Source organism: Candoia aspera, chromosome 2, assembly GCF_035149785.1.
Source record: "Candoia aspera isolate rCanAsp1 chromosome 2, rCanAsp1.hap2, whole genome shotgun sequence".
Classification (NCBI taxonomy): Eukaryota; Metazoa; Chordata; class Lepidosauria; order Squamata; family Boidae; genus Candoia; species Candoia aspera.
The window spans coordinates 77,623,667-77,649,592 of NC_086154.1; the positions used below are offsets into that span (position 1 = coordinate 77,623,667).

At 39.6% G+C, this 25,926-nt stretch overlaps 1 protein-coding gene across 1 annotated transcript; it reads left to right on the forward strand.

Annotated features, from left to right (window-relative positions):
• Positions 1-21,881: 21,881 nt before the first annotated feature.
• On the forward strand, positions 21,882-22,565 carry NEUROG1 (neurogenin 1). The gene has a single exon (XM_063296469.1). The coding sequence runs from the start codon at positions 21,882-21,884 to the stop codon at positions 22,563-22,565; it is 684 nt and encodes a 227-aa protein (XP_063152539.1).
• Positions 22,566-25,926: the final 3,361 nt, after the last annotated feature.

Genomic DNA, 25,926 nt, shown 5'->3' on the forward strand with positions numbered 1-25,926 from the left:
GGCGTGTGCCTCATTACCCCCAGACAACGGCTTCATTAGACTGGAAGGGGGGCTTCAAGCCCCACCCGCTCAGCACCGCTGACCTCTCCTTCTCAATTTCCCTATTGTTTGTCCATTCCTGGTTCTTGCTCTCCATACCATATGGTTCAGCTGAAGATTAAAAAAAAATAAGTATAGAGGAAAAGATCCATGCTGCCTAAATTGGGAATGTTCCAAACCTCACCCACAATTTGGGTCTGCAAACACGTTGTTTCTGCACAGATCTGGTGTCATTTAACCCAGAGAAACTGAGGACTCCTTTTGTCTGGAACTGTCTATCGCTATAAACATATGAACCCCTGCCAATATTGCAGTGATAAAATAACTGTGAAAAACTAGCCCACCTTGCTTTACATCCTTGCCAGAACTCAGCAGGACAAATATATTTGTTAATGATCCATTCTGATGTTTATTCTGTACAAAATCCATGTTTTGCATTGGTGAGGCGCAAGAATGAGCAATGTTGCAATTTGGCAGAATGAAGGAGACGCTGCCATTAATTTCAGTAAGATTTAATTGCCACTTCATATTAATATCTTCACTTTAAATCTCTAGGTCTTGTGACAGGAAGCTTTTGGAAGAGATGGTTTTGAGAATTGCAGCTGAAGTTCCCATACTGTGACCCACAAGCAATTTTGAAAGTGCAGTTTTAGAAAGCTAAATCAAAGAGACCTTGCTTTATGTGCTATCCACCACCACAAAGCAGAACAAAATCTGATGACATCTCTTTACATTTTAATTTTCTTTTGATGAGAGGATACTGCAAAGGTATGCATCTATAGAGTCATGTTTAATAGCACATTCATAAAAACAGGTAGCAGAACAGTTGACCCTGCAACAGTTTCCCAGGAAGTGAACATTTCAGCCGGTGTTAAGACTACACCCAGTTTGAGCTAGCTCCAATTAAATTCTGATCTTTTCCTCCACCTCTCTTAGCTTCAAACCCATATATATATATATATATATATATATATATATATATATATATATATATATACACACACACACACACACACACACACATACATACACACACACACACACACACACACACACACACACTGCAATTTCTGTGTCTGGAAAGGGTCATCTCCCAATCTCTGAAGACTGGAAAGGCTTTCCCAGTATTCATGGAACACTTAAATTCCTGATCATTCAAGAGTCCAGATTACCAGCCCTTTCACAGTCTATCCAGACATCCAAATTCACAATAACATACATTAAAAAAAGGATTTCAGTGTCGATCCTGTTGCCTTGCTATGCACTAGTCTTAGTTTAATGGGAATTTAATCCACATCTTATTGGAAGCATTGGTCTGTGGCACAGCTGTGAATTAGCCTACCTCATGAATTAATTGGGCTTTAAAGTATCCAGGACTGAATAGGGATTTTATAGGGAAAACATACACACAAACACACCCACACACACAGACAGACATATACACAAGAACTCTAAAAGAACATCCTCACAATCTGATTATTAATACTTCTGTCTGCAGTATATACAGACAGAGAGTTTCTATTCATTCATACTTGTCCAATGTTTGTTTACATTTCTGGAATAAACAATTTGAACATCTGCTGACAAACTCACTTCATCTCAACGCACGAGCTCCAAATTAGTTGAAATTCCTATGGGGATGAATAGAAAAATCTAACTCTTTAACTGATTTATATAGAATTATTATTATTATTATTATTATTAAAACTTCTATGCCTCCCAACTCTCAATGACTCTGGGTGGCTCACAACAATCAAAGAAATTACAGTAAAATCAATAAACTTAAAGATGAGATGGTAAACACAATGAAGTGAGGCCTCTCACTCTCCCTTGCTGAAGGCCTGGATGAAGAACCAAGTCCTCACAGCTCTTCTAAACAACAACAGAGTGGGGGCCATCTGGATCTCAGGGGGAGCCTCATTCCAGAGGGCAGGTGCTGCTACAGAGAAGGCGCACTTCCAGGGTCTCAATAGATGACACTGTTTAATCAATGGAAGCAGGAGTGCACCAACCCTGCAGGACTGAATTGGGTGGGCGGATGTTATGGGAGACAGGTGGTCTCTCAAGTAACCAGGCCCTATGCCATGTAGGGCTTCATAGGTAACAACCAGCACCTTATTGTATGTTATATAAGTTGTATATTAAGAGTTGTAGTTGTATATCAGTTATGTATTGTATAACACCTTATTGTAAGTTGAGCCCCGTTCAAGCATCCAAAAGAGAAAAAGTGGGATATTTCAATATTCAGCAATCAGATACTGAGTAACTGTTAAATCAAAGCCATGCTATATAGTATAGGCACTTTTCAAGATACTATGTGTAAATAAATTATAGTATTCTACTTGCAAGTTATCTCCTTTTCATATTTCTTCCATGGAGGGATTTTGGGGGCAGGGGATCAGAGGAACCCACTTTGCCCTGATATAAAGTTTGATGAAGGCTTGCCCCTGAATGTTTGATATAAGCTATAGTAGGTCCCATTTCCCTAGTTGAGCAATTTATTAATTAATATAGCCAATTAATTAATATAGCCACTGAATAATAAAAAAAGATGCCTTTACCTCCATTTCTGTAGGGCAGTTCCTTTTCCCATTAAACATACACAAACACATATTACAGGAGGAGGAGACCAAAATGTCTCCAAAAAGGGTCCCCCATGTGAGGGAGATGGGCAGTGATAAAAATATGATTGATAGATAGATAGATAGATAGATAGATAGATAGATAGATAGATAGATAGATAGATAGATAAAATGTGCCTTCCCATCAATGTACCGTTTACCACAGAAAAGGACCTTTCCAAGGAATAGTCAGATGATAATCTGCAGGTAGAGATACAACTAGCAATTTTCCTTTTCTCTATAATAGAGGAATAAATGTGGCATTTAAAGAGGGGGAAATGGCCATTTCTCTTTTCTCCCCCTTATTTTCAGATATAGCTAGCTGCAGGCATGTGCCAATCAACTTTTCTGATAAATTCTAGTAGAAATACAGAGAAGCACTGTGTGAAGACTTGTTTGTAGAGTTTTAGATGGGGATAAATGTCAAAATAGGCCATGCTTCTCCAGAGCCCATACTTCTCCTTGTACTTGAAACTTTATGGCATGATTCCTTAAAATGTTGGTGACATTTTGGATGGAAGATTTAACAGATATAGAGAAAGGAAAAAAAGATGACCTCCCCTTGCCAAACAAGCAAACAAAAAATTCCTATCCCCCCCCACTTCAAAGTGTCACCCACCTGTTGAGGCCCTTAGTTCACCCCAAATATTCAGTTTAATTTCCTACCCACCAAAAGGTTTCTTATCACCTGCATATCTACCTTATTACAACTTTTCCACTGTAAATAAAAATTAACTATAGTTTTAGGAACTTCAAAAACTTTTGCTAATGGTATTAATTGTAATTTTTAAAATGACAGAAGGGAGAAATGATCAAATACCTGGATTATGAATTAATTTAATTCAACTTTAATTATTTTGTCCATAAATTTTGTCCTGGCCCAATTTTTTGTCTTGGCTGCATCTATTTTTTTGAAGTGTAGCCTCAGTCCTTCTGCTCCAAAGCCAGGTTTCTTCCCCAACCTAATCTATACCTTTGGATCAGATGATAATAATTGGGTTTCTTGAAGGCCATTATTTTACTGAAATCAGATACATGTACAGTATATGTATGCAGATGGAGACGTCTGCTTCTTTTCCTTGTTGTCTACTGAGTTTCCATCTATATATGCCACCTTTAGACAAATAGATTTGCAGATCCATGCCAATCAGAATAAGACCCTTTCACTATCAGGGTAAAGAAGATTTTGAGATGGTTCCAGACATAGAAGACAATAGGTGCATTTTGGTTTCTGCCTACAGTTGTATCTGCACCAACTGATTGGAACTGAGTCCAACAACATTTGGAGAGCAGCAGGTTCTCCAGCTCAAGTCCAGTGAGTACTAGGATTAAAGAGCTCAAAAATAAAAGTTTTTATTCAGGCAGTTCTTCATTGGACTTATCCAATGAAATGTTGTGTGCAGTATGAAAATGCATTTATCTTAGCCATTCAGGCAGTTTTATATTTGATTTTTTTATATGCCCTTTAGTCCTGATTTAAGGCTGGCTATGGGATCCAATTCTCTTTTTCAAATAAAATTATTATTAAGATAATGAAATACCGAAGGTTGAAAAGAAAAAAGAAAAGAAAAATAGAGAACAAAAAGAAACAACTACAAAGTAGGAACAAACAGCATTGTGGGAAAACTTTCTAGTGACACATCCTCCACTTCCCTTCTGTTTGCGTTCCCATCCACTAACTGCAATTTAGATATTTACGCTTCAAACTGAAGATTAAGAATTGCTGCCAGTTTCTGTTTAAATACTTTTATCTATTACTTTTAATTGGTCTCATAATTTTTTTTTCTAGAAACCATATCCCAATGTCTAAAGTAGCCCTGCTGTGTAATCTATCAAATACAAGGGAGCCATTCCTGCTTTGTAAATTTGGTTTAACTCCTATTATGGAGATATACTGTCAATTTTGCCATTGCTGCATATTCTCCAATTTTGGTCTCTCAATCTGATATTGTTGGCAAGGTTCCTCTTTTCCAAAGGGGCCAAGTTTGTTCTTGCAACTGTCAACGTGTATCTTAGGAAATTGTGATGTTTTTCACTTATAGTATATTTTCTGGAATTATACCTAACATGTGTGATTTCATTCCAACTTTTATTTTTAGGATTTTCTGAATAATTCAATGTATTTCTTTCTAGTATGTTTAAATTTTTTACATAATCACCACATGTAGTAAAATGTTTTTTCTTTGTTATGGTATTTCCTGCACTTGCTATCACATGATTTGTCTATCTTGGTAATTATTGATGGAGCTATATACCATCTGAAAAAAAAATTATACCAATTTTCCCTCAAATTATAGCTTGGAGTACAAATTGTTTTTTATAACCTTGGGTGATCCTGTTTACCTTTCTGAATCCTTTCACAGCTTGCAGTGCCATTGACCATAGTATCTTTTGGCTTGGCTTGTCAAATTAATCACTATGTAATAATGCTTCTGATAAGCCAGTTTGGTGTAGTGGTTAAGACACCAGGCTAGAAACTGGGAGACCAGGAGTTCTAGTCATGCCTAAGGCACAAAGCCGGCTGGGTGATTTTGGGCCAGTCATTCTCTCTCAGCCCTAGGGAAGAGGCAATGGCAAACCACTTCTGAAATCTTGCCAAGAAAACTACAGGGACTAATCCAGGGGGTCAGGGCAGATCCAAAAGGCTAACTTTGGCATGTGGAATATCTGCCTCAAGATTACATATTGCCTCCTCCTTCCCCTTCATGATGCATTTAATAACTTATTGTTGCTATCCAGATTGAACCATTGCAATGCCCTTTATACAGGGCAGATATTATAAAGGTTTCAGAAACCTCAGTTGGTTCAAAATGAAATAATCAAGGTTCTAGCAGGACCTTTGTAGAGTCAGCACATAAACCTTACATTTAGGAAGCCAGTATTGTGGAGATTTGGATGAGGGCTGGAAATTTTGTTGTTGTTTATTCGTTCAGTCGCTTCTGACTCTTCGTGACTTCATGGACCAGCCCATGCCAGAGCTTCCTGTCGGTCAACAACCCCAGCTCCCCCAGGGACGAGTCCATCACCTCTGGAATATCATCCATCTATCTTGCCCTTGGTCAGCCCCTCTTCCTTCTGCCTTCTACTCTCCCTAGCATCAGCATCTTCTCCAGGGTGTCCTGTCTTCTCATTATGTGGCCAAAGTATTTCAGTTTTGCCTTTAATATCATTCCCTCAGTTGAGCAGTCTGGCTTTATTTCCTGGATTATGGACTGGTTTGATCTTCTTGCAGTCCAAGGCACTCTCAGAATTTTCCTCCAACACCACAGTTCAAAAGCATCTATCTTCCTTTGCTCAGCCTTCCTTATGGTCCAGCTCTCGCAGCCATATGTTACTACAGGGAACACCATTGCTTTAACTATGCGGACCTTTGTTGTCAGTGTGATGGCTCTGCTCTTAACTATTTTATTGAGATTTGTCATTGCTCTTCTCCAAAGGATTAAACGTCTTCTGATTTCCTGACTGCAGTCAGCATCTGCAGTAATCTTCACACCTAGAAATACAAAGTCTTTGACTGCTTCTACATTTTCTCCCTCTATTTGCCAGTTATCAATCAAGCTGGTTGCCATAATCTTGGTTTTTTTGAGGTTTAGCTGCAAGCCAGCTTTTGCACTTTCTTCTTTCACCTTCATCATAAGGCTCCTCAGTTCCTCTTCGCTTTCAGCCATCAAAGTGGTATCATCTGCATATCTGAGATTGGTAATGTTTCTTCCAGCGATTTTAACTCCAGCCTTGGATTCCTCAAGCCCAGCATGTCGCATGATGTGTTCTGCGTACAAGTTGAATAGGTAGGGTGAGAGTATACAGCCCTGCCGTACTCCTTTCCCAATCTTAAACCAGTCCGTTGTTCCGTGGTCTGTTCTTACTGTTGCTACTTGGTCATTATACAGATTCCTCAGGAGGCAGACAAGATGACTTGGTATCCCCATACCGCTATGAACTTGCCACAATTTGTTATGGTCCACACAGTCAAAGGCTTTAGAATAGTCAATAAAACAGAAATAGATGTTTTTCTGAAACTCCCTGGCTTTTTCCATTATCCAGTGGATATTGGCAGTTTGGTCCCTAGTTCCTCTGCCTTTTCTAAACCTGGCTGGAAAAACACAGGTACAAAGCCCCAGTACACTATGAAGATCCTTAGGTCAAATATTCCCACCCTGTAGTTTGGACATAAGATAGTTTGGTGATTTTCAAGTGTACTGGAGGTGGCTTATAAATGAGACTAGATAGCAGTTCAATGATACAACTTGTTCAGAGGAACTGAAGCAATAGAAAGTGAGGTGTGTTGTATGTCTAAATATATCTACAACTGCACAAACATCCAAGAGAATGAATTTTGTGGTCTTTTGAGAACGTCTGAATTTAAATAAATGGGATAAAGAATAAAGGCAATTCTGTGTTTGTATCTACTACTGATTAGCCAACCAATGTGAAGATACTTACCAAAAGCACAGTTAAAAGAGGGAAGTAATAGTAAAAGGGCAGGTGGGGTGGGGGGGAGAAATCTGTAGAGAGATAAATTTTAACAAGCATTGTTCTTCCAGGAAATGCCTGACCTGTTTTTCTGGCAACTTTCTCCTGCAGAAAATGGTTTGTTGTTTATTTGTTTAGTCGCTTCCGACTCTTCGTGACTTCATGGACCAGCCCACGCCAGAGCTTCCTGTCGGTCGTCAACACCCCCAGCATCCCCAGGGACGAGTCCGTCACCTCTAGAATATCATCCATCCATCTTGCCCTTGGTCGGCCCCTCTTCCTTTTGCCTTCCACTCTCCCTAGCATCAGCATCTTCTCCAGGGTGTCCTGTCTTCTCATTATGTGGCCAAAGTATTTCAGTTTTGCCTTTAATATCATTCCCTCAAGTGAGCAGTCTGGCTTTATTTCCTGGAGGATGGACTGGTTGGATCTTCTTGCAGTCCAAGGCACTCTCAGAATTTTCCTCCAACACCACAGTTCAAAAGCATCGATCTTCCTTCGCTCAGCCTTCCTTATGGTCCAGCTCTCGCAGCCATATGTTACTACGGGGAACACCATTGCTTTAACTATGCGGACCTTTGTTGTCAGTGTGATGTCTCTGCTCTTAACTATTTTATCGAGATTTGTCATTGCTCTTCTTCCAAGGATTAAGCGTCTTCTGATTTCCTGACTGCAGTCAGCATCTGCAGTAATCTTGGCACCTAGGAATACAAAGTCTTTCACTGCTTCTACATTTTCTCCCTCTATTTGCCAGTTATCAATCAAGCTGGTTGCCATAATCTTGGTTTTTTTGAGGTTTAGCTGCAAACCAGCTTTTGCACTTTCTTCTTTCACCTTCATCATAAGGCTCCTCAGTTCCTCTTCACTTTCAGCCATCAAAGTGGTATCATCTGCATATCTGAGATTGTTAATGTTTCTTCCAGAGATTTTAACTCCAGCCTTGGATTCCTCAAGGCCAGCTTGTCGCATGATGTGTTCTGTGTACAAGTTGAATAGGTAGGGTGAGAGTATACAGCCCTGCCGTACTCCTTTCCCAATCTTAAACCAGTCTGTTGTTCCGTGGTCTGTTCTTACTGTTGCTACTTGGTCGTTATACAGATTCTTCAGGACGCATACAAGATGACTTGGTATCCCCATACCGCTAAGAACTTGCCACAATTTGTTATGGTCCACACAGTCAAAGGCTTTAGAATAGTCAATAAAACAGAAATAGATGTTTTTCTGAAACTCCCTGGCTTTTTCCATTATCCAGCGGATATTGGCAATTTGGTCTCTAGTTCCTCTGCCTTTTCTAAACCCAGCTTGTACATCTGGCAATTCTCGCTCCATGAACTGCTGAAGTCTACCTTGCAGGATCTTGAGCATTACCTTACTGGCATGTGAAATGAGTGCCACTGTTCGATAGTTTGAACATTCTTTAGTGTTTCCCTTTTTTGGTATGGGGATATAAGTTGATTTTTTCCAGTCTGATGGCCATTCTTGTGTTTTCCAAATTTGCTGGCATATAGCATGCATTACCTTGACAGCATCATCTTGCAAGATTTTGAACAGTTCAGCTGGGATGCCGTTGTCTCCTGTTGCCTTGTTATTAGCAATGCTTCTTAAGGCCCACTCAACCTCACTCTTCAGGATGTCTGGCTCTAGCTCACCGACCACACTGTCAAAGCTATCCCCGATATTGTTATCCTTCCTATACAGGTTTTCTGTATATTCTTGCCACCTTTTCTTGATCTCTTCTTCTTCTGTTAGGTCCTTGCCATCTTTGTTTTTGATCATACCCATTTTGGCCTGGAATTTACCTCCAATGTTTCTAATTTTCTGGAAGAGGTCTCTTGTCCTTCCTATTCTATTGTCTTCTTCCACTTCCGCGCATTGCTTGTTTAAAAATAATTCCTTATCTCTTCTGGCTAACCTCTGGAATTTTGCATTTAATTGGGCATATCTCCCCCTATCACTGTTGCCTTTTGCTTTCCTTCTTTCTTGGGCTACTTCTAGTGTCTCAGCAGACAGCCATTTTGCCTTCTTGGTTTTCTCTTTCTTTGGGATGTATTTTGTTGCCGCCTCCTGAACAATGCTGCCAACTTCTGTCCAGAGTTCTTCCGGGACCCTATCTACTAAGTCCAGTCCCTTAAATCTATTCTTCACCTCCACTGCATATTCCTTAGGAATATTAGTGAGCTCATATCTAGCTGATCTGTGGGTCTTCCCTAATCTCTTTAGTCTGATCCTAAATTGTGCAAGAAGAAGTTCGTGATCTGAACTACAGTCAGCTCCAGGCCTTGTTTTTACCGACTGTACAGATGTCCGCCACCTTTGGCTGCAAAGGATGTAATCAATCTGATTTCGGTGTTGTCCATCTGGTGAAGTCCATGTATAAAGCCATCTCTTAGGTTGTTGGAAGAGAGTGTTTGTTATGCAGAGTGAATTGTCTTGGCAAAATTCTATCAGCCTGTGTCCTGCTTCGTTTTGTTCTCCCAGGCCATACTTACCTGTAATTCGAGGTGTCATTTCACTGCCCACCTTAGCATTCCAGTCTCCTGTGATGAAAATAACATCTCTTTTAGGCGTGTTGTCCAGTAGGTGCTGCAGATCCTCATAGAACTGCTCTACTTCAGCTTCTTCAGCATTTGTGGTTGGGGCATATATTTGGATCACTGTGATGTTAGATGGCTTGCCCTGAATTCGAATTGAGATCATTCTGTCGTTTTTTGGGTTGTATCCAAGCACTGCTTTAGCCACTTTACTATTAATTATGAAGGCTACTCCATTTCTTCTGTGGTCCTCTGGTCCGCAGTAGTAGATCTGGTGGTCATTTGATGTGAAGTGGCCCATTCCGGTCCATTTCAGTTCACTGACGCCCAGAATGTCTATCTTTAATCTTGACATCTCACCAATAACCACATCCAATTTGCCCTGGCTCATAGATCTTACATTCCAGGTTCCGATGGTGTGTTGATCCTTAGAACATCGGATTCGCCGTTCACCACCAGCACCGTCGGCCGCTAGCCGTCCTTTCGGCTTTGAGCTAGCTGCGTCATCACGTCTGGGGCTAGTTGAGCTCATCCTCTGTTCCTCCCCAGTAGCATTTTGACCATCTTCCGACCTGGGGGTCTCATCTTCCGATGGTATACCGACATATCTCTGGTTGTACTGATCCATTTAGTTTTCACGGCAAGAATACTGAGGTGGGTTGCCATTACCTTCCCCAGGGATCGCATTTAGTCTGACCTCTCTGTCATGACCTTCCCGTCTTGGGTGGCCCTTCACGGTTTAGCTCATGGCATCATTGAGGTGCTCAAGCTCCAGCACCACGACAAGGTAACGATCCTTTGCTGAAGGCAGAGAATGGTAGAAGGCTTAAAAAGATAAGCCATCCTTGATTTGATACTCAACAATAAAGAAGAAGTAGCAGAAACTTTGGGATATGATGGCCATGTACTGCTGGAATTCACACTCACACTGCAGTGAGATATAAAGTTGGGGTGCGGGGGACAGGACAGGCACAGTGTTCACTCCTGAGGCCAATGTTTTTCAACACATGGGTGAAAAAGTGGAGGAGCTTAATCAAATTTGCAGATGACATATAATAGGGCAAGATAGCTGAAACCTTAAAAGATAAAAATAAAATTCAAAATGATTTTGCTAGGTTAGATGAACAGCTTGGAAATAATAGAATGAAATCTGACAGAAACAGATGCAGTTCATTACTTATGAATGGATGAATATTTGGCTTGGCAGTAATACTTATGAATTTTAGATTATGTCAACAGAAATACCATATCCAAATCATGGGAACTAAGCCCATTATATTCCAGTAAGTCAGATTTCATATTGAATATTGTGTCCAGTTCAGGGCAATACATATTTTAAAAGATTCAAAGAAACTGGAACAGGCAAAAAGAAGTCATGAGGAGGTATTTAGATGGGAATAAGATTGCCCTCTTCAAGCAGCTGAAAGGATTTTACTCAGATGAAACTTGCTCTTTATACAGAACATGAAATAATGGATTTAAGTTATATGAAGCAGACCCCAACTGAATTTTGGGGCAAATTACCTAACAATTCATGGTGATATCAATTACCATATCTCTATGATTCTATGAAAATTAAAAATAACAAAAATTAAAATGGCCAAAATCTTGGGAGAATGATTAAGAGTGCAATCTTATACAGATGTCCTGAAAAGTAGGCGCATATATAAGTGCAGCTTTGTTATTCCTGCCCTCTTTTGCTTTATATTCCTTTTTCAATTCATAGCAAGCCATCAACAAAAAGCCAGTCTCTTTTAGAGCCTTTCTATGTAGAGCTTTTTTAGAACTTCCCAGTTTTGCCTAAAAGAGGATTATAAAAAGCAGACTTGGAGAATCAGATCCCAGCTATCAAGGAACTGACTGGCATAACTGCTGCAGAAACGTATAACATTTGAGGTTTCTACCCCCACTCCATTACCATGCCTTTCTCAGCTTTTCCTCCTAGCTTATTCTCCTATCAAGATGGAGGACAATTATCCCAGTTTAGACCTGCAAATAGGGGCATGGGGGAATGGGGGGAAAAGAACCCAAAAAGACAATGACTGCATGATTGAAGCCACATCCCATGCATTGTGTGTTGCACATAAAAAGAGGGCATTGCTTTGATCTGCAGTCATGGCTGCCATCTTAACTTTTCTGACTGCCCTGTTTGGACACCCCTGCTTGTAAGCTATAACAGCCCTGAAAAAAAGCATTTATTTTAGTCCGTCCTTCCTTCCTTCCTCCCTCCCCTCCACTCATCACAAGACTTCTCTCCCCTCTTCTTTTCTTTAAAGACGGGGGCAAGGAGGAAAAAAATAAATAAGAAGATCCCTTTTGACTGCACTACTTCTACAATGCCAAATGAAGGGAATTATGCCAGGGATTAACATTTTAAACTCTCCAACCAGTATTTCTGACTCAAAGATCTCTTGGACAGTAATCGTATTACTATCTTCTTTAAGATTCTGGCTTTACCAAATACAAACTTGATTTTTATAGGCCAGAAGAAGAAAGTTAGGCTGCTTTTAATCAATGCCAACAGAAAGTGCAGAGTATTTTTTCAGCAATTATTCTTACTTCAGTTATCTGTTCCAAACTTGGTTTTCTTTCAGACTGGTGGAGCAAAGCCTCTATGGTCCTTTGCCTTGTTTCCAGCCTCCCCCAATTCCTGCCAATTTATCCCATATTAAAACTTCTTTAACGAAGAATGAAGAATCAAGCACCTGCTATGCAAATGGCAGCAAATCCTTCCCTTCTGAGGGAAGTGGGGGGAGAACCAAGAGGAAGAGGGGAGCAAGGAAGCAGGGTGCATTCATGTGCTGGGAGAAAGGGGTTCTCCGGCTGTTCATATGTAAACAGGCTTGGGGCCTTGACAGGTTGCTAAACGCTACCCAAGAAAATTCTGATATTAACCTGAGGTAAAGTTATGCAGATCCCCAATCACCCTACTCCCCCTTCCACGTCTGCTTGACAGTCTTATTTACTATACAGATGATGTTTTTCTTCTTGGCATAAATTCTTATTTAAAGGTTTCAGCTGAATATGTTCTTTCCAAAATAGAGGCCTGAAAAAAAAACAGCAACATGTGAGAAGGTCTAAGAGTGCTTACCATCTTACCATTTGGAAAATAGACTTGCTCAGTACCATGTTTCCTCCACCACCACCACCCCCTTTTTTTTTTTTGCTTTCTTTTGAAACAACCCTATTTTGACTTTATTTTATAGTGACCTTCCTTCCTTCCTTCCTTCCTGTTTTCTTTTTTGTTGTTGTTTGTTTGTTTCATAATTATTTGCAGCAAGTAAACAAATTTTGAAACTTGGTCCTTCTTAAAACTCTACAAGTGATGGAAAAGGAACTAGGCAAAGTATCAATGAATGTCTATCCACTTTACTATATTTATATTCTCTTTCTCTTCTTTCTTCCCCACAGTTTTCCCTTGCCTGATTCTGTCCCATCTTGGATAACATGGATTAGTGTTGTTGAAACTTAAAAAAAAACAAAAACAATGTAGTCCTTTTTTCTTTCCCTCTCTCACGTGGCCTAGCATTGAATTGCAATCCTATCTCGTGCAGGCCTAATCCCATCAGACATTCTCCTTGGAGAATCCTCTTGGCTAGCTCTTTTTATCCCTGAACTGCAGACTTCTTCAACATGATGCATTAGTGTGTGTGTGTTCCCTTTGTGGATTGTACTATTTTCATATTTCTAGACATTGTATTTTGACAGTTTATACGGTGACTAAAATACAGTGAATCTACAAATGCCACTCATCCTATCTTTAAAGTCTCTTAAAATGGCCTCATCTGTCAATTGGGAAGAGGGGGGTGAGATACTTTTACACTGTCCTGTGTTAAGATCATTTATTTTCGACTGCTGAGAGCATGACTGACATTGAAACTGCTACTCTGGCTCAAGATATTGTTTGGGTTGAAAATGTATTGTTTAGGCCGCTCATAAAAGAAATAAGTTAAATGCCCTGGTATCCCCCCTCAACTTCCCCCTCTTCTAACACACACTTTGATAACCATAAAATCCATGGTGGAATGGGAATATTGTCAAAGGAGACAAAACCCAGCCAATGGTTATCACTTGCTGCAGAGTTCTCTACTTTTCTGTTCTTCAAAACAAAAGACACCACCAAGGAAACAGGACTTTGAACATTCTAATTTTCTCTTTAAGTCTATTAGTTATATCAAATCAGCAACAATGGGGAGATACTATAATTATTCTTTATTCCCCCTCCAAAAATAGCTTGGAAAAATTAGGAGAAAAATAATCAAGAAACTATAGTAAAAACTTAAGATGCGACAGCAGTGGCTTTCTTTATACATGCTGTGAGTGTTTGAATAAGAAGAAGAATGCCCCAGCACTGTAACACGCCAAAAGAATGACGGACAAAGGATTTAAAGGAAAGGGTTTGGTTAGAATACAAGGCAAGTGAAACTGAAAGGAAGCAAAGGGGGAAAAACCCCATTTACAATGGAACAATGCATGTACTAATCGCTTTGATATATTATACAAGCCCAAAGACCCAAAACATTGTGTAATTATTTATAAATGACTTCTCCATTCTTGTATATAATACCAGCGAAAGAATAAAACTGCAGGCTACTCTCTAAACTATTTCTAAATAGACCTTCCTCAAAAGGACACAGAAGTGTTTGAAACAAAATAATTAATGGTTGATTTTATGGTTGTCTCATTAAAACATTTTAATTGCTGCAAGAAAAATACATTGTGTTCATAGGCAACCATAATTTAGTTAAGTTCTAAAAAATGTGTATAAAATAAAATGAAGGAAATACTGAGCTATTGTTACCTCTTTCTGAATTCTTCATGGGGTTAAGAAGACAAAATGCAAGAGATTAAATGATGGTTTTGATGTAAATTTGGTAAATTTGCCTCTTGGCTTAAGTTATCATCTCAGATATAACATATGAATGACTGAGAGAAGGAAAGGTTAAGACTATTTTAAGAACCACTTCCAGAGGCTTGCATAACATTTCAAGTGTACTCAAACACTGTGTACTAGCTGGAATGAAAGCTTCCTTTCATGAAATTGACTTTGAATTTGTCATTTAGTTTGAAAATTAATTTGATAAGTCATTTCTGTGCTCACCCCTAAATATGGAAAATAGGAACTCTGGACTGATTCATGGGTGGTGGCTGTCTCTGGGCCAGTTCCATGTCAGTGTGTAATATCTGGATAGAGGTATCATATAAGCATCTTTCTTAGAATATAGCAGTGTTTCAATGGAAAGAAAACAACCCGTTTAGAGATGTTACCAGACTGTAGTGGACAAGTTTCAAGTCTACTGTGGCAACCAAGAACAAGAACTGATCTTTCTTGAAGCCAGGTGTTGAACTGTTGGACCTGTGGCCACCCATTTTCTTATAACCACTTAAGTCAATGTGCACATTTCACCAATCCACTCAAATCATGGTAGATGATAAAAGACAAACTGAATGGCAATTTCAGGTAGCAAGGAAAGGATCCAAAGAGTGATCAGTCCTTCATGAGTAGTATCATTTATTATGTACAGCTTGGTTTTCAAGAAGATGACTCTTTGAGTCAATTTAGCTTTGGAAAAAGGAAGGTGGGTGAACAGCATCAAACAACCTTTAGCTCTCTGAATGATCCTACCCATTAACAGTGTGTCAGCAAACACAGGAGTCTCCATTTCTTTATGTGGTCATGTAGCGACTGAACTGTGAAGTAATTCTGATGTGTTTTCTGGAAAAAGCCCCTGAGGTTTCTTGTTCACTTGGACAATTCTCAATGGACTTGGACAACAGTATACAAGACATCCAACAATATGAAGGAGCAGCTTCTTAAAACACATTATCAAGGAGCAGATAAAGGTTAAAGCCATTATAAAACAAGCTCTTGAGCAATATCTGTGTTTAACAGTCTAATACACATTTGATTACTTCTTCACTTACTCTCAACTCTAAAACAAGAAATCATGTGATATAAATATTGCAGTCACATTTTCGTATTTGTAGGCATTTCTTTTTAATAAAAGATTCCTCCAAATGGATGTCTAATCCAATCAGTCAGCGTAGACTGCCAAAAATGGATGATAAGAATCACAATAGTTGTTCAATCAGTATAGGGCTTTTCTTGGAATCTAAAATAATAGTATTGTAAAACAAAATTTTCCATGATTCCCAAAATATTGATTATTAAGGGTATATAGAAAATGTCTATATATACACTTTTCAGCCTTTTTACTAAAGCCATAAACATCCATGTGGCATTTTTGTATTGCTGTCAAGAAAACCACCTGGACATTACTAGGCCATAAAATCATTTGGAGTCAAGTTAAACTTGAAGGTTTACCTTAACCTTCCTTATAAATGTGGATATTGTTGGCTGCATCAGAGTTTGGATTTTTTTTTTTTTTTTTTTGCCGTAAGTTATAATGTGGTTTGTTTGCTTTTGGCCTAGCATGATATGTGAGCTCAGCCATTATGGCTCCATGTTATATGTGAAGAAGTCAGTTTGGCTTGTTCACAAACCATTGCTTCAGATTTCACCAGTTTAGGAAGGTTGAAGATTTTCTTTCCTTCTATAATTTTGGATATTATTCCCTCTCTAGGTAAGAAATGGGCCAGATCTCAAAATGAACATTCATTCTGGACTGATTGTGTCTGTTTCTTATCATAGCAGACAGATAATAGTTTTAAAGTAGCCAATAATAATGCCTTATTGGGGGAAGGGTAGAGTTAATGACTAGATGCTGCTTCCAAATTGCAAGTTATATTATATGGTGGTGTTCCTGGATTTAGAACCAGATTCTTCCCCAAATTATTTATTTATTTATTCAATTTCTATAGCCACCCATCTCAGCAAATTAGTTTGGCCCTTAATTATTGTGGTATGAATTCCACCCTATAATGTATAGAAGAACTCAATGAAGTTACTAACGGGCATGTTTTGGAAACACTTCCAAAATCTGTGAAGGTTGGAATGGGAATACAGAACAGTCAAGAAATGCATGGGTTGAAAAGGCCTGGTTGTCAGAGTTGTTTGAGATGTGAGCCTGGTCAGGTGACTGAAAAAAAGGAGGAAGGTATGTGCATTTTTCTCTTAATTACAAATTATGAATGCATAAGATCAAGAAAATATTCCCCATCCAAAATTAAACACCAATCCTCACACAAAATAAAAAACAGAATCACAGAAATGGAAGGCATCTAAAAAAGTACTTACTTCAACTTTTCTTACTAGTCCCTTCTTAAGAGTAATAGTTAAAAATTAAAAGTTAATTTCCCCCCAAAAAGTAAAACTTACTTCTGACTAAATATTCATTATGCCGCATAACAGCACATTCCTACATCAGTTTGTGAGAGAAGGTTCTGGACAGTTTTACATCAAATATATCAATCCTGAGCACTGTAAAGCAGGGAATGTGCCAGATATAGATATGGATATGGATATATAGATATATATATACACACATATTCATTAAGTGAAACTCCAACTGTGCTTATGATCTTACTTCAGCTTTCCTTTGCTTTACAGACCTATGAAGGTCATAAATGCAAGGATTGGCTGTAAAGTTACTTTTTCATCACCGTCGTAACTGCAAATGGTCACTAAATGAGGCAGTTGCTAAACAAGGACTACTTGTAGTTGCTTCACACAAAAAAGCTTCCAGAGTTCGGCAATTATCTTTCTCTGAGGGATCAGAATGTTACCAAAATACCTGGGCATCAGAACTTAAATTTTTTAAAAATGAAAATAACTAGTTAAAGCTCAGTTTTTAACAAAGCTTACTTAAAAATAAGTCAATCTAAGCCACTATTATCTGTATATTATTTGTACCAATACCTACTTATCAAAACTGACAAATAAATAAAAATTGTTTTGTTATAATGGAAATGACTCCTTCAAAATTTTGTTCAGAGAAACAAAGATCCGAGCCATGAAGCCATCCTCTTTAACATATTTTTAGTCAAATGTTTAGTCTTGATCTTTGAAAAGTCAATGAATTTTCTGCAATTGATTTCTATTAAAGGAAGTTCAAAAAGCCTAAGTAGTATGATCTTTGCTGGCTAAACAATTTATTCACAAAATTAGTAGATTGCCTGCTATTGAGCCCAACTGAATTATTCATTGGAATAAATTATCCAAGAAATTTAGCACTTCTTTATGTTTGCTAATGAATCCATCGTCATTCTTTCAGTGCATGGACAATTCATAAGGATTCACTAAATAGATGCTCCAAACAAATTGCAGACAAGGGATGCTTTGGCCAAAAAAAATATCTGAGGATGGTGTGCTTATTACCAGTCAATAAGTACATGCTTTTCATTTTTCTATTTCAGACCCGACTAGATGAAAACAAATATATATTTAAATAAATGTCCAAAATATCCAAAACAGGTACAAGCTGATTAGGAAAAATATGTGCTCCTTGGAATCATTTTGAATCAGTTGGCCCACAGTGTGAAAAGCTATGAAAGGATTAATGTTGCTTTTTACTTCAAATGTAATAAAAATACGACGGTTCCCATTTCTAACAGGGAGGGATAAGTGGACATAAAGCTGTACATGGCAGTCCAAAAACTATGGCAACATTATGGGATTCCTCCAGCTATAAAATTAAAATGGTGGTCTCCTCATAAAAGATTGACTGATTATGTTTCTCTCACAACTCTCTTGAGTTGAGGCAGCTCAAGCTGGCACAAAGGAAGACCTCTCCTAAATTTATCTCCACAATAATCTTGCAAGGCAGTTTGGGCTGAGATGGGTAAGCCTGAAACCTCCAGCCAGTCCCATGGTCGAATGAAAACCTGAGTATGGATTTCTTTGGTCCATGTCCAACATATTAAGGAAAAACACAAAAGGTTGTACATTACTATTATTACATTATTATTTACATTATTTATTCATAAGACAAAACCGTCATTACAAATTGGAAGAATGATAAAACCATAATTGGCCATCAAAAGTATTTAAAACATTTTCATATTTTATTTCTTCACTGATGGTTCCACCAGGATCTTCACATGAAAAGAAAAAGAAGAGAAATAAAGAAGGACAAATTGTGCTGAAAGGGCTATGGGATGCTACTTGTTGACAGAGAGTATGGACAATGGAGGCAGGAAGAAAGAGGAAATGTAATAGAGAACACCAGAAAAAAGCCCACATTACCAATGTAGTATTCTGGAAGAATATAACATTGGTAATTGACCCCAATTTGTGCACATATTTAAGAGTATTACATTTAGGAGGATTTACTATTGAATAAACAAATAGGATTGGATGTTAACACCAGTCTTCTGCAGACCTAAGGTAAAGGTAAAATCTCCTTTGAGTCAAGCTCAACTTCTCTGGATTCCATGAACATGTCCATGTTGCATCCTGACAACAGTATGGAAGGGGTTTGCCTCTGCCTTCTTCCAAAATAAATGCTTGTTTTGGATTTTGTTTTACTTTCCCAGACAAGCCTATACCCAGGTTGGCTTAGCACTGCCATCTAGTTCCTTGGGGATAAATCTAATTGAATACAGTAGGGCTTTTATTTTTAGGATGCAGCATTGCAGAGCGAAGAGTTTAGTTAAGGAAGAGTCAGCTTGCTAGAATTTATACCCAAGTCCCTGTGTACAGGGCTTCTAACTGAACACATCACTCAGAGGTGTATTCTACATCTGTGTAACTGTATTAACTTTGATATCCTTCATCATTTCTTTTTGATTGTTCCACAACTCAACCACCTAGCTGGCCCCATCTGACCTCAAAAAAACTAAAAAGAACAAACCTGATTAGTACTTGGATGGGACACCTGAAGGAAATCCCAGGGCTGTAAGCCAATCTAGGAAGCTGAAAAAATTCGGAAGGCAATAGCAAATCTGTCCTGTACCGTTGTCAAATAAAACAAAACAAAACAAAACCCCACAGGACTCTTTGATGACTTTAAGAGGGCTGTTAAAGATTGAGCTTTTCCTAAGAGCATTTTAGTGATGCTTTTCTACTGCGCCATCTTCTACTTGTTTTCTATTTTGGTTATTTTTATAGTTACACTCTGTGTTGGTTGTTAATTGTATTGTATGACTGCATATCACTGTAAACCACTGAAAGCTGCAAGATTGTGGTGATATAGAAATCCAACAACTAAATAAATAATAAAATAAATGTCGACTGAGTCCCTGGGAGTCAAGTGTGCCGTTTCCTTTACTCCCTAACTTACTAATAGCGGGACATGACACCATGCAAAAGAAATACTTTCATAAAAATAAAATAATTGTACTGTTGCCTACATTTAATCCAACGAAGTTATATTGCCTGCTTTCCAAATACATTTAGAACTTGGCATATGTGAAATGATTACTACCCCAAACTGACTTGGAGAAAACACTTTAATCTCTGAATTGATTTAAATCTTAAAACCAATGCTTCACCATATTTTAATTCCAAGCATCTTTTACTGGATAATGCAAAAACACACCTCCGGACCATATGTGCAGACAATGAAGTGAAGAGAGTAGGTGGAATCCGAAAAGAGGATAAATCCACGTCATTATTACTTTTTCTCCCAAGGCAAGGAGCACGGATAGAAAAGTATGTTTGTTTGTTTTATTTGTTCTGGACTTTTGGAGCTGCAACATCAAAGAGAAAAATGGAATGATGTAAAAAGAGCCATAGCCTCAACCAAAAATAAGCCATAGCTATGTAATTTTCTTCTTTTTGGTGCAAAACGAAGAGCCCTCACGGCTACCCTCCAAAGTTTTCTAAAGGCAAGTCAAGGGAAATTTCTCACCAAATGAGGTTAAGACGCGCCGCGTTTCGGAACCGCTAATTAGAAATCCCCCCAATTCACTCTCCTACGCTGCGTCTAACGCGGCAGGTAGAAGAGAATGACAGGAACTTGATGCACCCTTTGACACTATTATGATCACGATTATTTATTCCTCATTCTATTCAAAGGGCAGCGCCGAGTTCCCCTGGCCGGCTACGCCGCTTTGTATTTCCTGATGCCTTCAGCCTGATCACGCCGTGCTTCATTCACTGAGGCTCAGAAAAGAACCCTCCAAAAAAAATAATAATAATAATAAAAGACCAAAAGAGAGAAACGCAGAAGCCAAGCAGGCGCCCTCAGCCCCCAATTCCCGTTTGGCGTAAGGCTGAACGGCCGGTAATGCTCTTCCGAGCGGGGGGGGGAGGAACGGCTCGCCAGGGCTCCTTTGGGGGCCTGTGCCTCCGGCTCGAAGGCTAATCACTTTGTTCCTCCCTCCCCCTCCCCTTTTAATAGACTAATGAAGCTCAAAGAAGGAGGCTTAGCCCAGTGATAGCTCACGTGGCTCGCCGGCCGTGCTCGCTCGCCATTGGGTCCCCGTAATTATAGGCACACTCCCGGGAGAGAACGGAATCCTCGGCACATAAATTATGCAAACGAAGGAAAGTGCAGCACGGGGCAGACCTGATGCCTTGATTCATTCATTCCGCCGGAGCTCGCTGGGGGGAACGCGCAAAGGAGGGAGAGAGAGGAGAGGAGCGGAGAAGGGAAGAGAGGGCGGCGGAGCGGGCGGGCGGGCGGGGGCGCGGGGAGGGAAGAGATCTATTGTTTTACAGGGTATATAAGATATCTGAGGCCAGTCGTGTGCCAAACTCGCTGCTCGCACGACTTGATAGCGGCAGAGATCCCTCCACAGACAAGGGCTGTCGCGTGTCCTCTCCTCTCGCTTGCAGAAGTCCAGGTTTCTTGGTCTCCAAGCTACGCTTGGAACCTGGGCGGGCGGGCGTCGTATGCGTGGACTGCCGCCTTGAGCGCGCTTGAAGTGAGTATGAACCAGATACGCAGGAAGGGAGCGATTGCTGGCTGGCTCCTTAGATTAGATCGCTTAGATGGGAGAGGCTGCAGTTCGGTTGCCTTACAAAAAAGATACACTTGGACTTCGAATCACTCTTGAGCAGACGACCCCAATGCAAAACTATGAGTTTAATTTCTGGACTTCATTTTTTGAATGCTTTATCAACTATTCCCCAATTTGCTTGTCATAGAATTAAAAAAAAAACTACTCATCTTTCTTTCTGTTTAAAAATATTTCCCCCTTTTCATTCTTCCTCATTTTTCAGTTCCCTCCCATTTTCATCTTCAACTGAAGTCATCCTTCCAAATCTGCATGTCCCTGCTGGCTGTAGGTGATGGAGGCTGTACCACCACATTTTCTAAGCATTAGAAACTTGCAGCCACTCACTCCCTCTTTTTCTTCCTCTTCTCACAGGATGTCCTCTGCTTTAGAGACCAGCTACTCTGACCTTGACAACAGCAGTGACGTCTCCTTTTGTATCACTGATGATGAAGGGAGCCTCAGTGGCCTACAAATCCCTTCCCTGGCCTTCCCCAAACATGTCACCTCCCCAGAGCATGGCTCCCCAAGGTGCGAGGAAGAAAAAGAACGGAAGAGGCGTAGGGGCCGCACCAAGGTCAAGAACGAAGCTGTCCTTCACACCATCAAAAAGACCAGGCGGGTCAAAGCAAACGACAGGGAGCGGAACCGTATGCACAATCTCAACGCAGCCTTGGATGAGCTCCGGAGCGTCCTGCCCACCTTTCCTGATGACACCAAGTTGACTAAGATTGAGACCCTGCGCTTTGCCTACAACTACATCTGGGCCCTTTCGGAAACCCTGAGGCTCGCTGATCAGTGCCTTCAGAAAGCTCCCAAAGAGATGGTGCTGCCCAGTTTCTTGGGCTCCACTGATCCACCCAGCCCGGGCAGTGATGCTGGATCCTGGATTTCCACAGCATCTCCAGCCACCTCCTCCATCTCTGCCTGCACATCGAGCCCCAGCAGCCCAGCCACCTCTGAAGACTATTGTTATGGGCCCGGTGACAGTCTCTTCTCCTTCCACAGCCTCCCCAAAGATCTTCTGCAGAATACGTCTTGTTTTGTGCAGTACCATTAGAAGGCTGAAGGCAACTGCAACCAAGGGTATTAACCTCATGCAAGCAAAAGCTCCCAGACAGCCAGCACTTATCCTGGAGGCTTGGCCTGGCTGGGTTTTCTCTAGATACAAAAAGCAGGCTGGAGAATTCTCAGCCTTGACTTCTCAAATATCAAAGTCCTGTATTTTCCCATCCCAAAAGTCAAAGCTGAACAACACTGGAAGTGTGTGCATATATTGTACATCAAGATAGGGAGGCTGTGATAAAGAGTGTTTAGGCTGGCCTGTAACCTAGTCTTTTGAACAAACCTCCACTGGCTGCTATGGAAGTAGGATTTAGCCCAGAATAGCTTTATTTTGCTTCCCTCGCTTTTTAAGGATTTTCTTCTACCACTCTACCCTTTTGCACTTTTCTACATTTCACAAATCCCACTTTGTTTCTTTCCTTTCCAGTCCTGAGTTCTTGGGGCATCAATATGATTTAGAAAAGGAGGGAAAAAAGGACAGATTTGCTGCTACAGACAAGGTGAAAAGTCAATTTTACAATTTGTAGGACTCTAATGAAGAAAAATGAGCATGAAAATTTGGTTTGAACGCCCTGACAATGCAATGAAAGGGCTTAGAGAAGGCGGATTCAGCTGGGTGCAAGGGCCTCCTGCTAGGGACTTAGCGTGCCAAATGCCCAATAGACTCCTAAAGCTCAGGATGCAGCTTTGCTTCTCCCAGGCAGAGCTCTGAACCCTGACGTGATCAGTCCCAAAGGAGGGCAGACTAGAAACTAGGATCATGTATTATGGCTCTTGACTTCCACTGCTGTCTTGTTCTTGAGTAGGGCCAGACATGGGGCTTTCACTGACTGGCTCCAATGCTAGTTTAATTTATTCAAAACCTTTCATTCATATGAAAATTGTATTTTTGTAAATAAAGAGCTTTATTCTTATGATACACATCTTAAAATCAGATGCTGTACTTTTTAAAAAAAAAGTTGGATGTAAATAAACATCTTTAACATTTGTAACTTCTGTGTCCTTTTTATTATTTTTTCTCTCCTCCCTCCCGCAGGGTTCTAATTTCTTAAAATGTGTTTGTGTTTGGAAAAAGAGGAGATACATTCTATTAATGAACTGGGAAATTGCACAGTGGCCTAAAGGCATGATATAAATTTAAAAGCAATTACCTGTGAATCAGCTTTAACTTCATAGAATTCTCCTGCATCACCTAAACTTTAAACCCAAGTAGAAGCCATTAATGCTCCCAATAAAGCAAATTAAAAGTGTTAGCCATAGTTTAGCTCTCAGCATGAGACTACCTGTGGGGATGCACACTTTAAAAAGAGAAAGAGAGAGTTCTTTGGTGCAAGGAAACATCAGCTGGCAACAGATTTTCAAAGAAAAAGGGATTAAAAGGATCAATAAAAACTGACAATTATGTAGAAAGAGGAAAGTGACAGGTGGATGCCTAGAGCATTGGGGTTTGAAGGCTTTATATTTTTGCCCTTTTGGAAGCGACACTAAAGCTTTCTTAAAGATGTCAAGCTTTTAATCCTTTCTACATTTTTTTTAAAAGGGCTCCAGTTTGAATAGTTAAACAGCAAACGTCCCCAAATATCTTTCCATTTCACATGACTCTCAAACTCTCGTTTCTTCTTTTTTTATTATTATGAGTGTTATTATTATTGATAAAAGTGTTAAAAGAAAGTTCTAGTTTTAGTGCATACATTCTTATATTTTAACAGCTGATGTATAATTTTGTAATGTGCATCAAAAGCATCAAAACCTTACTACAGCCCTTTAGGGAACTTTAACTTGAGAATTCCAACCACCCACATTTATGAATCACCTGGAATATAAATCTAAGTCTTCTTAAGCCAAACTTGTTCTTTCTGGTTTATATAAGCTTGGGGGAGGGGGATCATTCACTGTGATATTTTATTAGCCTTGTCTCACTCTTTAGGCCCTTTCCCTTGTTTCCTTTTCTACCGTCTTTTTGTCTAAATTTAGCTTCTGCCATATTTCCTCAGGGCAGAAATATGTTTTTCCTGTCCTTTGATTCCTTCATGTATGTCAACTGGCAGAGCAGGAACATATACCCAACTGTAGGAACAGGTGAATTCATGAGCATCAAGCAATGGCATCTCCAGAGCAGATCTTTGGAGTAGAAGTCCAGAGACCAATTAACAGACTGAATAGGAGGGCCCCAAATGGGCCCCAAATGCTGAAGAGACCTGACAATGCATTTTGATGTGGACATAGTAGTATAAGTTATAAAAAATAAGGAGCTCCTGGAAGATAATTAAATCCTGAGTCAAAACTTAAATTAGCTTGCCCTAGTGATGTCAATAATTAGAAGCAACTCAAAATTGGATTAATCTAAAATTAAAGTATTAATTTTGATATAATTAATAATTAAAATTAAACTAATCTGTGGATCAAGCTGAAAGGAAGATGAGTGACGTAAAAAATTAACAGGTACTTGGCACTGAACTCTTAAATTCAATATAGGTATTGTAGCCAGGATTGAGACCTTATTTTCAAGGAAATAATCTCTTCTGTATTTCAACATGGACATTTTAGAAAGTTCATTTTAGAAAGTTCCAAACCTCTTGGAATCAGGTTGCCATGTGAAGCAGATCTAATCTTTGGCTGGATACAACTGCTGGCATTTCTGTTTTCTGATGTATGTAATGTGCATCATGTACATTGGATTACCCAGAGAAGGGGACTATAACAAATCAATCGATGGGCAAAGATTATGTAAAAAATTTGTATTTCAGAAGAGAGTGTAAGAAAGTGCTGTTTTGACCATCCATATGTATTTACTGCATTTGGGACTACTTTCCTTATTAAAAAGTATGGGAAGGTCCCTCCCATAAGAATTATCATACACAAGCCCCAAGGAAGTGAGCCTTCTCTGTTGCACAGACACACACTCTCTTCTTTGGGATAGTTTGCCACTTGAGATCAGGCTAGCTCCCCCCACCCCATTTCACCCTGTCCTGTTGTGTTTTAGGAGTGCTGTCAACCCTTCGTTTAAAAAAAAAAGCTTGGGAGGGGATCTAATGTGTATTAGAAGCCCCACCCTGGGTTGTGTTTAGATGTCTTCATTCTGGGTGGCCTTCATTTGTCTCTGAATATACTTTTGGTATTACTACTTATTGTGGGGGGGGGGGTTTAGGGTCTGCATGTCTGTTGTATTTTAATGCTCTTACTGTAGGAAAGGAATGTCAGCCAGTTAGAATCCTACTGGACTGCAGCGGCAGATAAGCTCAATAAATAAATAAAGCCAAGAAAAACAGTGTCAGTGAGCATTGTTAACACACTTGCTCAGCACATACTTTCTGCTGTGAATGATTGGTTTTGGTTGGGATATTGTTCACCCACTG

Coding starts and splice junctions, on each gene's coding strand:
- NEUROG1 (XM_063296469.1), top strand. CDS start 21,882: ATGTCCTCTGCTTTAGAGACCAGCTACTCTGACCTTGACAACAGCAGT.